Here is a 13,303-nt window from a genome sequence, read left to right as displayed (position 1 = left end):
CTTGAGCGTGGATTACAATAATGTCAAGGGAACCCAACAATGGCCCGCTGTCATACTTTTAAAACTACAGTCTCAAACGTCCCGCCACTCCCCTCCCTTCTAATGCCGATGTACTGCAACCTCACACCTGTTTTCACTGCCGTTATCGATAGCGACACTCAAAGAGCTTCAACCAACCCAGCCCAGTTCTGAGCGTTTGCTGCGTTCTGATTGGTCGAGGCTCTGCTGACTGGCGAGTAGGCGAACGGCTCTCGCTCCGAGTCAGCAGCGAAGACACGACGAAATCAAAACTACCATGGTCGCATATTTGCTGGGCTATTGCCACTGCTGATTAATGTCATTTTTTCTCGCTTTTCCTCTTAATTACCTGCCTTCAAAGCATAGCGAATCGACTTCGACGCTTCAACCCTTGAAGATTTCGACCCGAGTGAGTTTGCTGCTCTCGTAGCGAGGTGAGCATCGCCAGAAAAACTTAGTTCCTCTTGAATCTTGTTCCCGTTTCTCGCTACTCCCATCTTCAATAGGCACTTCAATTCCAAAATAATAATATCTAGGTTTTGCCAATATTCGCCACGCTCGGCCCTCTACCCTTTCGCTCCAGCCCGCTTTGCCGCAGGCGGATTCCTCATTCAAACGACCTTTTCACTCAGGGTCAAACGCGCTTGACCCTCGATCGTCCCCTTTTCGTTAGAGAAACCTTGACAGACAGACAAAATAGGCCATGTAAGGCTCGTAATTAAATTAGTGGTCGCCTAAGCCGAGAAACGTCATTACGCGACTCTCAATCGATCACACTCTTGGCTCGCATATCGCAGTTCAAGAGTCGACGAACATGGAAACAGGTGAAATGGCTCACTCGGCTCCAGCACAGCAAGTCTACACGGTTTGTTTATTTTTGAGGCTACCGTTAGTGCCCACCGTATTTGCAGCGAACTCAATCATTGCAGACAGAGATCGTAGACCTGAAACTCGTTGATTTGACGAACCAGAATTTGCGTTATATTTATTTCCGCCGAACGGCGCGCACTATATTGATAAGGCACGCTTTTTTGTTATTTTTTGGAATAAAGCCAGATGTCGACATTGTTAAGTACCGTGTTTTGAACTCTACATCTAAAATAAGTAAACTTTTTGTTTTAAATTTAATAATATTTGTAATGGACGAAAATTTATAAATACAAGTCACAATTAATTTTTTCATGAATATTTGACAATACATGCTTGTAATAATATTCCTGACTGCTTCAGGCTACCTAATATTTTTTTGGATGATACATACATATTATTTGCTCGTTTTCAACATAGGCAAATAAAGAAAGCACGAATTTCCTTGTTTTCTTTAATCCATTTTTGGTCATAGCTCGCTCGATACAGTCATGTGGGGTTTCCTTGTAAAATTATAAGAGGAAACGCTAGCCAGACAAACACGTCACGAGCAGATTATTTGATTGCACAAATTGCCGCGTTGCTTTGTAAATTCATCTCTCATGTGCTTTGTGTGATATTCTAGCACGACTGTAGCCACACAAATGCAAACTCAGAGCCGCATATATAAATCTCGTTTGATACCCCACTTGTTACGCAAGCAGAATTGATTTCTAGCCAAATGCTTTATTTTCCAGATGGGGAGTAAGAAAGCAGACATTCAAGTGAACGTCGCCGGAATTCGGCGGACAGTGAAAAATTTAGCCCACAATTACTCGGATGCTCAGGTTGGTTTGCGTACTCATTCCGTTCATTCTATGCCCTGTACTTGTCATCAAGAGGAAGGCGATAAGAGAACTGGTTGACTAATGCACTCAGCCGCAATTTACATCAAGTAGAACTTTCTGGTGTTTTTCAAAACACCGATGTGTAATACAGTTTGAGTATTGAGTTGCTTCAGCTATTTAACTGGGAAATTACTACCAACAGTTTTCTTAGAATTGAAATTTAAAATAAAAATATATAACTTAATCTTGTCTGGAAGAAAGTAAAATTTTGTCCTTAATATCCAATTAAAATAATTATCTTGGGACAAAAATAATGTATTATTATGTATTTAATTTTCTTAGACAACTAAAATAATGAATTAAAATTGCCATGTTTCCTCAGAGTATTGCTGTCATCAAATTCTATCTGTCTCATAATTAATTTTTACCCTCAGGTCAAAGTTCGAGAGGCCACAAGCAACGACCCATGGGGTCCTTCCTCAACAATCATGTCCGAAATTGCCGACCTGACTTATAATGTTGTTGCCTTCACCGAAATAATGCAAATGGTTTGGAAGAGACTAAACGATCATGGCAAGAACTGGCGGCATGTGTACAAAGCCTTGATGCTCCTTGAATATTTAATCAAGACAGGATCTGAGAAGGTGAGCCCTTTTCTTTCCCTCTGGGAGTCACGACTGAACTTTTATTCTCCTCGCAGGTGGCCAGTCAGTGCAAAGAAAATATTTTCGTCATCCAGACCCTGAGAGACTTCCAGCACATCGAAGAAAGCCATGACCAGGGCCTTAACGTGAGGGAGAAAGCAAAGCAGTTGGTATCTTTGCTCAAGGACGACGAGAAACTGAAGAATGAAAGGGTTCGCGCCTTGAAAGCCAAGGAGCGACTAGCCCAAGCTCAGAATAGTCTCAGCAGTGATGTCGTGAGTTGTCATTTAGCTTCAGTTCCACTGTGTGACTGTCTGCATCTTCAACACATGCGATATTTCGATACTCCCACCTCTGCTCTATTTAATCACGTTTCTGTCTTGAACTTCTCTTGTATCCATGCTTTTCATCCATTAAGATTAAGATTGCCTTGGGCGAAACGTTCTAATTCACTCCTTCCAGGAATTTCTGGAAAGCCCGTCAGGCACTCCTGTAAGTATGAGCCGGTCACATCAATAGTTCATAGACTCTTGCCAGCTTCATTTTTTAGCGAATTTTGTTGTTTGTAGGAAAATCTTTTTTGTTTAAAGTTAAAATTGTGTTGTAACGACACAACATTTTTATAGTCCAGAGTGGTTGCAGATGTATTGCTTTCCACAGTAATCTTAGACATTTCAATCATTCCTCTATTTGCCATACTAATATTGACAATTTTCCAGGCTCACAGTACTACGGACGAGAGAGGTAAACAGCTGCACCTAACCCCCATTTTTTTAAAGCTAAAAGCGCTTTGCTAATTATAGGTCGAAACCGAATGCATTCTTCTGTTTCATCAGAGCTGGAAAATGCCCGTCCACAGACCATCGGCGAGGAGGAGCTTCAGCTGCAGCTGGCCCTCGCCATGTCCAGAGAGGAGGCGGACCAGGAGGAAGCGCGGAAGCGCAGTGATGACGTTCGGCTCCAACTGGCTTTATCTCAAAGCCAAGAGGAGTGCAAGCAGCCTCAAGCACAAGCTTCCGCTAGTGCCTGGCCAACGTCTCCGAGGTTTGAAGTCTGCTCTACATATTTAAGCTAAATTAATTATTTTTCTTTCTCTGTTTAGCTCTCCAACGCCTCAGAGTCATATGCTGGACTTGTTAGACATCAGCCCAGAACCTGTTGCTGATGCTTTTGACTTAAACTTTGATTCCGCGAATAAGCCTTCACAGGTAAGATGATACTATTTCAATCTGTGTGAGTGCTTAATTTATCTTCAGAAGAAATTAAATGCAGTTTCCTCAAAACTGCACCAAGATTTATCCACAGAAAATTTATTTTTCTACAGAAATGTCCTGCTCTGCTAGTTTCGGCTACTGGTTGCAGCTCTAATTCACGAGCTTCCTGTCCCGTCTGTGAGCTGAGGATAACAGAGGACGTTCTTGAATTAGTGCTGCAACTACTAGCTGCAAAACAAGTAGAGCAAGACTTAGCTGTAGAAATAAAAAGTTCGCTTCTCACCAAGGAAGCTACATTTAATTTCTTCTGATAATTATGAATAACTTGAGTGCTTCTACCTTCATTGGCATCTTTCACTAATTTATTAGTCAAAAGCGTGCACAGCATTATTTCTACGCTCTAAGTATACTGCTACAAATGCTCACTATTTTTAGTCAGCAGCTTCAAATTAATAACAATAATAATTAATTTGTGAGCTGTAACGTTGTTTTTTGTTTTTGAAACATTTTTGGTGTAAACTTTCATGCCTCGTGAAAATACCTGTACAGCAAATGAATGTAACCCTTTGAAAGTCTGGGTCTTTCATATATTCTCTTAGATACTTCAATTGTGATGATATTGGAACCCTGTGCTGTGGTCGCTTACTTAAAGAAAACTTCGTTATCATTGAGTTTCCAATCTGAAGGATGTAATTTATAAAAATTTGTTCTTACTTCTTCAGTATGCTCTTGCTAAAGTTCACAAAATATAAATTTATTAAGACAGTTGGATTAGTTAAAAAAAAAACAACGTTAAAAATAAATCAATTTCAAAATAAAGAGGATGGCTTCAACATTAACTTAATATTGCATCAACTTTGCCAAATATGTAACATCCCCATCATCTTTTTTAATTGACGCTGTTTAACACATCTTTGTATCATTGGAGTTACTCTCTCATTTGATGATTGGTTCTGCCAAAAAGATTATAAACTCTCGAAACATGGGGATGATTATGTTTACGCACAGCAAAGCTTATCTAGAATCACAATATATTTTGAAATATAATAAAATAATTGCTTTGCATGCATTCCTTGCAAGCGCAAGGTTAATAATTGAGTAGAATTAATAAAATTGGGGGAAGTGACGATTTTATACTGTCTCAGTTAATATTTTTTTCCATTTTGAAATAATTTAACACAAAAATTGCAACCTTGCTGTGTCCACGGTTGTTACAAATTTTTGTGTAAATACATTGTGATGCTATTTCACAACTCTAACCGTTTACTTATTTTATTTAACAGAAGTCTGATCCTTGGGCTGTGTCTTCGCCACCTCCGAGCAATGACCCATGGAACACAAGTGGTAAATATTTTGCAGTTTTACTGAGTCGCTAGCGTTACTTATCACTGTGTACACAGGGCCCACACTAGACGCCTGGCAACCGGCCATCTCGAATGCAAATCCGTGGTCGCCCTCACCTTCCAACCAATTCTTAAGCAATAACGACACTAGTTTTGATATGCTTAAGAACAATAATGGTAATGAATGCTTCATACTTCCAATGGTGCACAACATATAAAATTGATCTCGCTCCTGTTAAAGCTGATCCTTTCCAAGTGCAAAATCTTATCGATGCTCTGCCAAACAGTACATCAACGACATCAGGCCCATCGACGAGTTCAAATCTTCCCAAATCATTTTTGGGTGAAAACTTTGCACTTGTTAATTTGGACAATTTGGTCCCAGCAAAGCAATCCAACCAAGGTAAATAAATTGCTGCTTTTTTATAAAGGTGGCTTGAAAATTACTAACAATTCTAAACTTGTGCAATCAAAGAATACCTGAATCTAGGCGCAAATTTTATGCATGAATTGGTTGGTCATTCTTCCGTTCACTTAAAATTTACAGGCATGCATACATAATACCTCTTTTTAAGACTCTTAAAATAACTTTTGAAGTTTTAAATTGATTTATTTTTTTAATGGGATTGACAGTTAAAAGCATGGACTAATTTGCACCATTTCTATTTTGCTTTGAAACTATGATAAAATCTATAGCAAAAGCAGGATCTCGTGATATAATTTTGGATTGTGTGTTTGTGGTGTCCTCTTATTTTCCGTTTTGCACTAACTAATGGATGCGTTGTTTTTCTGCTTACTTCTAGCTCTTCTAGCTAATTACAATCCGATTGCAGCTGCCCCAGTGAACCCATTTGCGGCAGTATCGCCAGCAACGCAGCCTAAGCCAAGCATGAACCAGATGATGCAGCAGTCTGGCCAAATGAACGACCCGTGGGCTCCAGTGTCCAGCTTCCCCAAGCCGGCTCCCGCGAGCAGTGTGCCCAACCCATTCTTATCTTGAAAGACTTGCTGCAATTTTATACATTTGATGCATATTGAGATGTAAAAATAGATTGATGCTGTTGTGGTTGGGGGAAGTGCGGTTTACTGTTATCCTTGCATAATAATAATAATCCAATTCTTTTTAAAACTTATTCAGCATTTTCATGTTTAAGAATTTAAATTATTGGATCAAGTCATGTGAGCGAAAAGCAATTTTAGCACTGCTTTATTATTCCTGAGATGATAATCTTCACAGTATTTATATTATTGTAAGCTTTACGGTTATTAAATAATATATTCTTGTATCAAGGCAACTAAAATTTTCAACAACTTATACAATGAATGAAACTATGATGCTTCTTTATTTGCTACGAATGCCAATCAATGAACTGTATTGCGCTATTCTTAAAAAGATCCTACATCTGTGTTTCATTACAACCGATCCTGGAAATGAAATCTTCGTCTTGATTCAGCGTACAAAACAATTGATGCTGCAGGAATAAGAGAGTTGTAGCTAAATTATTGATCACGAAGTTCTACACGAGTGTTTACAGCGAGAGAACATTGGTTGAAATAATCAATACTTGGTAGAAGAGGCAGTAAAAGACATGTGGGCGGATATATTCCATTTAATCTCTCCTTTATTTAACTAAAAGTTAACGGTAGTACGAATTTATCTATATAAAATAACTTACAGACTCAAAAAAGTGAAAATTAAGACCTGTGGTTCATCTCTCGCAATTCACAATTAATAGCTGCCAATTAACGCAAATTTTTATCATCAATAGTAACATAAAATTTGTTACCAAACAAGGGATTTATATTAAATCGCTTGCTTACAACTGGTCTACATCAGATTTAAAGCTAAAGTGTAATATATGATGCTCTTTTAGATATTTGCCATAACAATAACAATTGCGAGCATTTTAACGTGATTCTGTTGTAACTACACAAATTATAAGTGATAAATAAACATTGTGTTTTGGAATTGAAAAATATTGCTTACCTATTCATGAATTTAAAATTGTAACGAAAAATTATTTCATGCAAACAGCAGTTTTCTGTAAATAAGCTTGTGTAAAATATTTTCTATCGATCGTTCAACTTTATTTTCTGCCCTTTTTTAATAGTTTATGCTGGCCAATTCTTCAGTGAGCCGAGCTTTTTGTGTTTTTGCTCTCTCTATAAAGAGCCTGTTGTTGATTAAAACGCACAAACAAATAAATATTTAAAACCTCAAACTGGATATTTTTATTCAAATAAAACTAGCGCCTGGACTATCTTTACAGAAAATGAGACAGCTGGGTAGGCTAAATAACGGTTAAGTTTGAGGGAGGCAAACATATTAATTTGCGAGCTCTCTCTTGATTGAATTGAAGAAGCAGCAGCAGCTATACAAGCGAGGCCTGAAAGCTGCTAGGAAAGAGTAATGGCAAAACACCGTCCGCGCTCCATACTCTCTCTTCGTGCAGCTCGGCAAGCGCGCGCGAGAGTCCAATAGGTATATCACACACACACATACACCGACCCACCCACGGTTTAGGGCATTAGCATCCCTCCAGCAAACGGTGCTATATACACAGGAGAACGATATTCAGCCCGAGATGGAGGGTCATGCGCGAGTCTCCATGGCAACGGCTGCCGGGTCTATAAAAGGGGCATGCTCATCTCGGGAGCGGAGCAAAATGACACAGGCAGCAGCGACACTACCCGCAGGAGGCAACCGGAGCAGACAAAGGCCAAATTGATTTTGCGCTGAGAAAGAGGGAGCACACACTCACACTTACTGCTGACTGACTGAGAGAACGAGCGAGATATTGAGAGAGACACTGAGAGCGGAGCAAATTTCAGACCGAAAGAGCGAGAGAGACAGAGTAAAAATGGCAGGCTTTGCGAAAAGCTAATTTCGGAGAGTGCGAAAATTGGCCGCAGATATGTAAGTAAACGTTGGTTGGTCTCTGCGCCCTGCATGCGGCACCCATCGATTTTTTTGCTCGCTAGCTAGACTCGTAGAACTTGCTCCCCATCCAGCTAAGCCAACTCTTCATTTTTCTCTCACGTTTTGTATACTTGTTGCAACAACCGAGCCGGAGACCCGGAGACGGTCAAGCCTGTGTAAAGTACGTTGCTTTTTCTCTCTCTCTCACTATCTCTCTCTCTCTCTCTCTCTCTCTCTCTCTCTCTCTCTACTCTCTCCCTCATCTTGATCTGTAGCAAATAAAATATGTTTCCGCTCTCCTGATAAGGTATCTCGAACAGCATCTGCAAATAAATTGCAAGCTGAAAGAAATCCAACAGACTCCCTTATCTCCACGCCCAACAGAGCGTGCAAAGTAAAATAATATACTCAAGCCATAGTGTAGTGCAGCTGAGGAAATATATAGTTAGAAGTATTTGAACAAAAACGAGATTGTAGTAGCTTGGTTTTAAAAAGATCTAAACTGTGTGGAGTATTTTCAAAATTCAGTAAAAAGTAGAGTTGATTAGGAAAAATCATTTTACTAAAAGTATTAACAGCCCTAATACGTGTTCATAGATATTAAAAATTTATACTTAAATTTTTATCAGCGCTCAGGCACGCCCATATAGTTTCCTGTTAAATAATGCAGTGCACGCCGGTCATAAATGTTTTCTTAGGAGTAAATTAATAAGCCTGTTAAAAATTATATTTCTCAACGCATTGAAAAATTTCTAGGTTTGACAAACAAATTGGAAATGTCTCGAGGGCTGACAGGATTGTATTACCAGATGAAATCTGAGAAAGAGCAGGACGCCACGATTATTTAGCAAAAACGAGGAGAATTGCTCTCAGTGAAAGCAATTGGAAAAAAGAGGTTGATGTGTATTTTGGTACGTATTTGGATTTGACGGCTTGGACAAAACGGACGAGAAGCCTTCTTAGCTTTTAGAATGTGCGCTCGCGAGCAGGAAAGACCATTTTATCACTTCCCCTTGCCTTCATTGTTTCCTTCCTTCAATTTACTGCTGATGAAATGGAATTGAGGCTCCCACTGCGCGCTGTGACTATAAAAATGCGCGCAACCGCTTCACGGATGCCTATTATACTCATTTACGATATCAAAATGAAAGCGCGAGAGGTTTAAAAATTTCCTCAAAGAGCTTAGTGAATTATTGCCATATTATTTATCACAAAAATATACTGGCCACGTACGAGAGCATAAATTTTGAATCATAACCAATTACTCATGCAGGCCAAGCTTCCGTGTTTCGCAAACGTCTGCATTTTTTCGCCCAGGTCCCTAGCCGAAAGCAATAAGCGGACGAAACAAAAGTAGAAACGCGTGCATGAACGTATGTGTGTGTGTGCTTGTTTTTACTGCTTTTGGCGCAGTCTATAAATTATTATCCACGACAAGAGTTTCTGGCTTAGCACTCGCATCCAGTGCTAAATTTTTAAAACAGCGTCCGTCCATTTTTATTTTCACCCGTCCTATTATTCCTTTTGCTAGCGCGCCGAGAGCAAACGCGAGAAAGAGCAGTAATCAGAATGCGACACGTGTGCCGTGTGCACAGGAGAATTAGTTAAGGAGCAGCCGACGGCGTGTGTGTGAGTGCAGAGCAAACCGGTTGCTCCTTGGAAACGCAAAATCAGGCAACCCCCTCGAGAGGCGTGCACTCCGGTTTGCCTAATTGCGAAAAATTCAGGCTCAAAGTCGCAAGGAACAGAACAGCTCCTCCTGTTCCTGGCCTGAAAATTCGTTTTCAGAGTTTCAAAATTTCAGGATATTTTCCTTTAGAATTATTCGGAATCTTTAATATCGGCTTTTGTGACCGGCATTTTTGAATCGACTAGAGTTTGTTCGGCGAAATTCGCACGAGTGCGCGCGGTTGAACGACCCCCGTCGGTGGAGGAGCGGGCGCCGACGGCGGCCGAGCGTGGCGCGCAAGTGGAACGCTGCTGCACATACTATTTAAAATTTGGCCGCGCAGAATCCGAAGCTTCCGGCCATGGTGCCAATGCGCCTCCCTGTTCGAGTACTTCCTAACGCAACGTCACGATTACACAGCAGCGAGCCCTCCATTTTAGGCAGAATTAACGATTTTCTCGGCGGCTCGACGTCTTTCAGCCGCTCTCCGTCGTCGCACCCGCCGGCCGCAGTGCTCCGGGCCCCGAGAGGCCGTCGTAAGTATGACTGGGGCGGCGGCCGGGGCCCTCGCAGGGCCCCGGCTCGCATAGGCGGGGCTGCTTCTGCCCTCGGGTGTCTATATCTTAGGGGGTTGCGCCCTGCCGGCCTTTGTGCGCTCTATACTCCCCTTTCGCCGGCCGACGGGGGCCTCCGGCGGGCCCCCGGCGTCGGGGGCCGTTCGCTCGTGCGTCGTTTGGCGTGCGGGTCGCGCCCCTCGTGCATGTGGGCCCCGCCGACGGATGATGGGGAGAGAGAATAAAGGGAAGTGAGAAAGCGCTCGTCAATAGCGGCGCACACATGTGGCTGCTCGGCCGCTTTTTGTATGTGTGTGAGTGTGTGTGTGAGAGAGAGAGAGAAAAGAAAAACGAGCGAGCGATACACACTCACAAGCGAGCACACAGCCTGCCTGCTGCTTGCTTGCTTTATTCGCTGCTTTATCTCCCAATTCCCATGTATACGCGCGCCGATTGTTTCGCTCTCGCGTTCTTTTCTCATTCTGCTCTCATTGCGTGTGTATGTATTCGTTCGATTTGTGCTGCGATTGATTTGCGATTTCAGACCAGCGCCCAGCCGCCTGCACGCCTGCCCCATGTCTCTTACGCTTCCTTACCATTCTCTGGTCTTGTGTGACATGCATAACTGGACGGAGAACTGATAAGGGCTTGTGAGAGAGACGCTCAACGGACGGGATGACGATGACGTAGCAGCGCCTTTGGAATTTTCCTTCAAATATCATGAATGACGACGATTGTGTGTATTTGTTTTCCTTTAAGATTAATCTGCGCGCAGTGTGTACATGTGTGGCAGCTAATTATGCGTGTAAGTACGAGGCACGATGTGTGCCGTTGCCGTGATCGATTCGCTTGGCTTTTTCCGTTGGACAGAATGAGAAGAGAGAGAGAGAGAGGAGATGCGACAAAAAGTGCAAATATGTTTGTGTGGAAATATTACTGACGTCACTTGTGTTCCAGTGCACACGCATTTGTTATTCTCTTGTAAAATTGTTTTTTCTGCGCTGTTTGTTTTTGAAGTTAATGAATTTCGTTGATTTCGCGCTCTGTCTGCTTTTCAGACTCGCCTGGAGCGTAAAATACAGTCGGGAAATTTAAATCTCCGCACTTCCACTGTTAAGTTAAGCACAGGAAGGAGTGTGAAGCATTAAACAAAGTAAATTGGATTATTTAAACGCCAATTTATTTTTCTTGTCAAGTGAATGTATTGATTCCTAATTTCTTTTCAAACTAATTAATCTAACATTTTAATCACTTGCTCGCAATGTGGCAGTGCCACGTCCTGTGGTTTTGAGGGCGTGGCAGGCAAGGTGGTCGAAACACCACAGAGTGTTGAAAATCGAAGCCTGGAAAAACGTAACACGGTTGCTCAACACACTCGAGCTTTCAAAACCCGGCATATTGGTAAAACAAATCCCGTTGCCAGGCCGATGTCGTAATCAAACCGCAATAATAATTTGAAATTTCAATAAGGGGATAATGATAATGAAATGCTTCCCGTGTTAGCAATCGCGTCTGTGGACATGTTTCGGACTTAATTTCGAGATTAAAGTTCTAGTGTGTGGCGGTGCAGCAACCAGCAACACACACACACACACGCAATCCAGGGGAAGACGCGAGCTTATCGCCAGCGGCACTTCTCGCGCGCCCATAGTACACACTGCACGCAGATAAGCGCGAGCATGATTATTTTTTTCCTTTGGACTAGCCAGTGCTGCTAACTGCCTGTTGATTCCGGCGCGCACACTTCGCACGTCGTCCTTCTCTTGGGCCAAATCCTTGGAATAAATTGCAAGCTCGTCGCTTCTTTTCCTTCTTTGCGCCCGGCGAAAAAGTCGCGCATTTTCGGCGATTTATGCCCAGCGCTCGCGGCTTTATCAGGCCGGCTGGCTGGCTGGCTCGAGAGCGAGCGGACGAGATAATAAATTTAATCGGTCCGAAATGCCGGGCAGGAAAAAAATGAAATAAAACGCATGTGTGTGACATTTACACTGGTGCGGCCGCGGCGGCGGCAGCGGAGGCGGCGTTTCCATGTACCAGAGAGAGCGTACGCGCAGGCAGCCGGAGAGTGAGTGAGCAGCGAGGGAGGAAAATCGATAGTAATGTTTGTAAAATCAGCAAAATAAATTCCCGACGTACACGCACACTGTGTGTTGGTCGCCAGACGAAGGGCACATTGTGCTCTCTGCCGAGACAAACGCACGCATTTCTCAGCAAACTATGGACGAGCCGCGCTCAACGACTTCCCAATAGCCAACCGCAACGCCAATTGTTCGCCAGGAATTTGCTTTTGCTCTCACACTCCAATGGAGTTTGTGTGAACGTTGAGCTCTGAAAGCGACATCGGATCCGGTTTCATATAGAAAAAGTATTTTTTTTTACCATCAAGGGGGGCACTTTCATAGGGGGAGGAAGGGGTTAGTGTTAGGGTTTAGAGGTACGGTTATTTATTTTTGGTTGAGAAAGGCACAAAATTTCATTTATAAAATCTTTTCTAAAAATTCTTGTTGGACGTACTTAAACCCCTATCGAATTTCATAACTATTTCAACTGCAGAGATTACCTAATCTTCCATATATATTTTTTTTAAATTTAAACGAAATCGCTCAAGAGTCTAATTTCTTTTAAAATTTATGAATTATTGCCAAATAGGGATATATTCGGGATATTTTAAACCAAAAGGAATGATCATGTGGTAGATACAAACACTAATTAAATAATAGGCTCCACCAATGTTTCTTGGCTTTTATTTGAAATTGAATTTAGTGCTGGCATTCAAGAATTCTCACTTAAAAAATTGGAATTTTTTAGGAAAGTTCAGGGTAAGTTAAGCTTAATTAAATAAACCATTAATTATAATAGAAAATCGTGGTTCATAACAGCACATTGATGACCTTCCCAATTAAAAATTAAGTGCAGGCTCCTCGGTGTATCATAGCGATCTGTTTATTTTTCCGTATATTTCTACAGAAAGTTCTTGCTCAACTCTTCGGCTGCTGAATGCAGCCCTAATTAATGAGCTCCCTCTTCTATAAACTAAACCAAACTTGTGAATATGTCGACACTAAACTAAACTGAAACAAATTGGAGTAACAGGGGGTTGAAAACGCATTTAGATGCAAGCGTAAAACAATGCATTTGCATAAATGTTCCATATTCTGTCGCAAGCAAGCAGAAGCGGCATCTGACTTTTTTATGAATTTCGCTGCGAGTGCAATAAATGCGTGCGGCAGCAGTAAGCGGCATCTTT

General features: G+C 41.8%; 1 protein-coding gene across 6 annotated transcripts; it reads left to right on the top strand.

The window, feature by feature from the left end:
• Nucleotides 1-218: 218 nt before the first annotated feature.
• lqf (epsin homolog lqf) lies at nt 219-6,313 on the top strand. 6 transcript variants are annotated; one of them, XM_065485845.1, is made up of 12 exons: nt 219-452; nt 1,623-1,712; nt 2,147-2,356; nt 2,413-2,631; nt 2,819-2,848; nt 3,076-3,100; nt 3,160-3,400; nt 3,459-3,564; nt 4,854-4,914; nt 4,971-5,090; nt 5,155-5,316; nt 5,717-6,313. In XM_065485845.1, the coding sequence occupies exons 2-12, from the start codon at nt 1,623-1,625 to the stop codon at nt 5,911-5,913; spliced, it is 1,461 nt and encodes a 486-aa protein (XP_065341917.1). In that variant the 5' UTR covers nt 219-452; the 3' UTR covers nt 5,914-6,313. The 6 variants fall into 6 exon arrangements, with proteins under 6 accessions (XP_065341917.1, XP_065341910.1, XP_065341902.1 ...); XM_065485838.1 differs by lacking the exon at nt 219-452 and adding an exon at nt 723-883 and having other exon boundaries at nt 3,193-3,400; XM_065485830.1 differs by lacking the exon at nt 219-452 and adding an exon at nt 723-883 and having other exon boundaries at nt 5,747-6,313.
• Nucleotides 6,314-13,303: the final 6,990 nt, after the last annotated feature.

Source organism: Cloeon dipterum, chromosome 1 (genome assembly GCF_949628265.1).
Source record: "Cloeon dipterum chromosome 1, ieCloDipt1.1, whole genome shotgun sequence".
In the NCBI taxonomy this organism is placed as follows: domain Eukaryota; kingdom Metazoa; phylum Arthropoda; class Insecta; order Ephemeroptera; family Baetidae; genus Cloeon; species Cloeon dipterum.
This window is presented reverse-complemented; position numbering and strand designations above follow the sequence as displayed.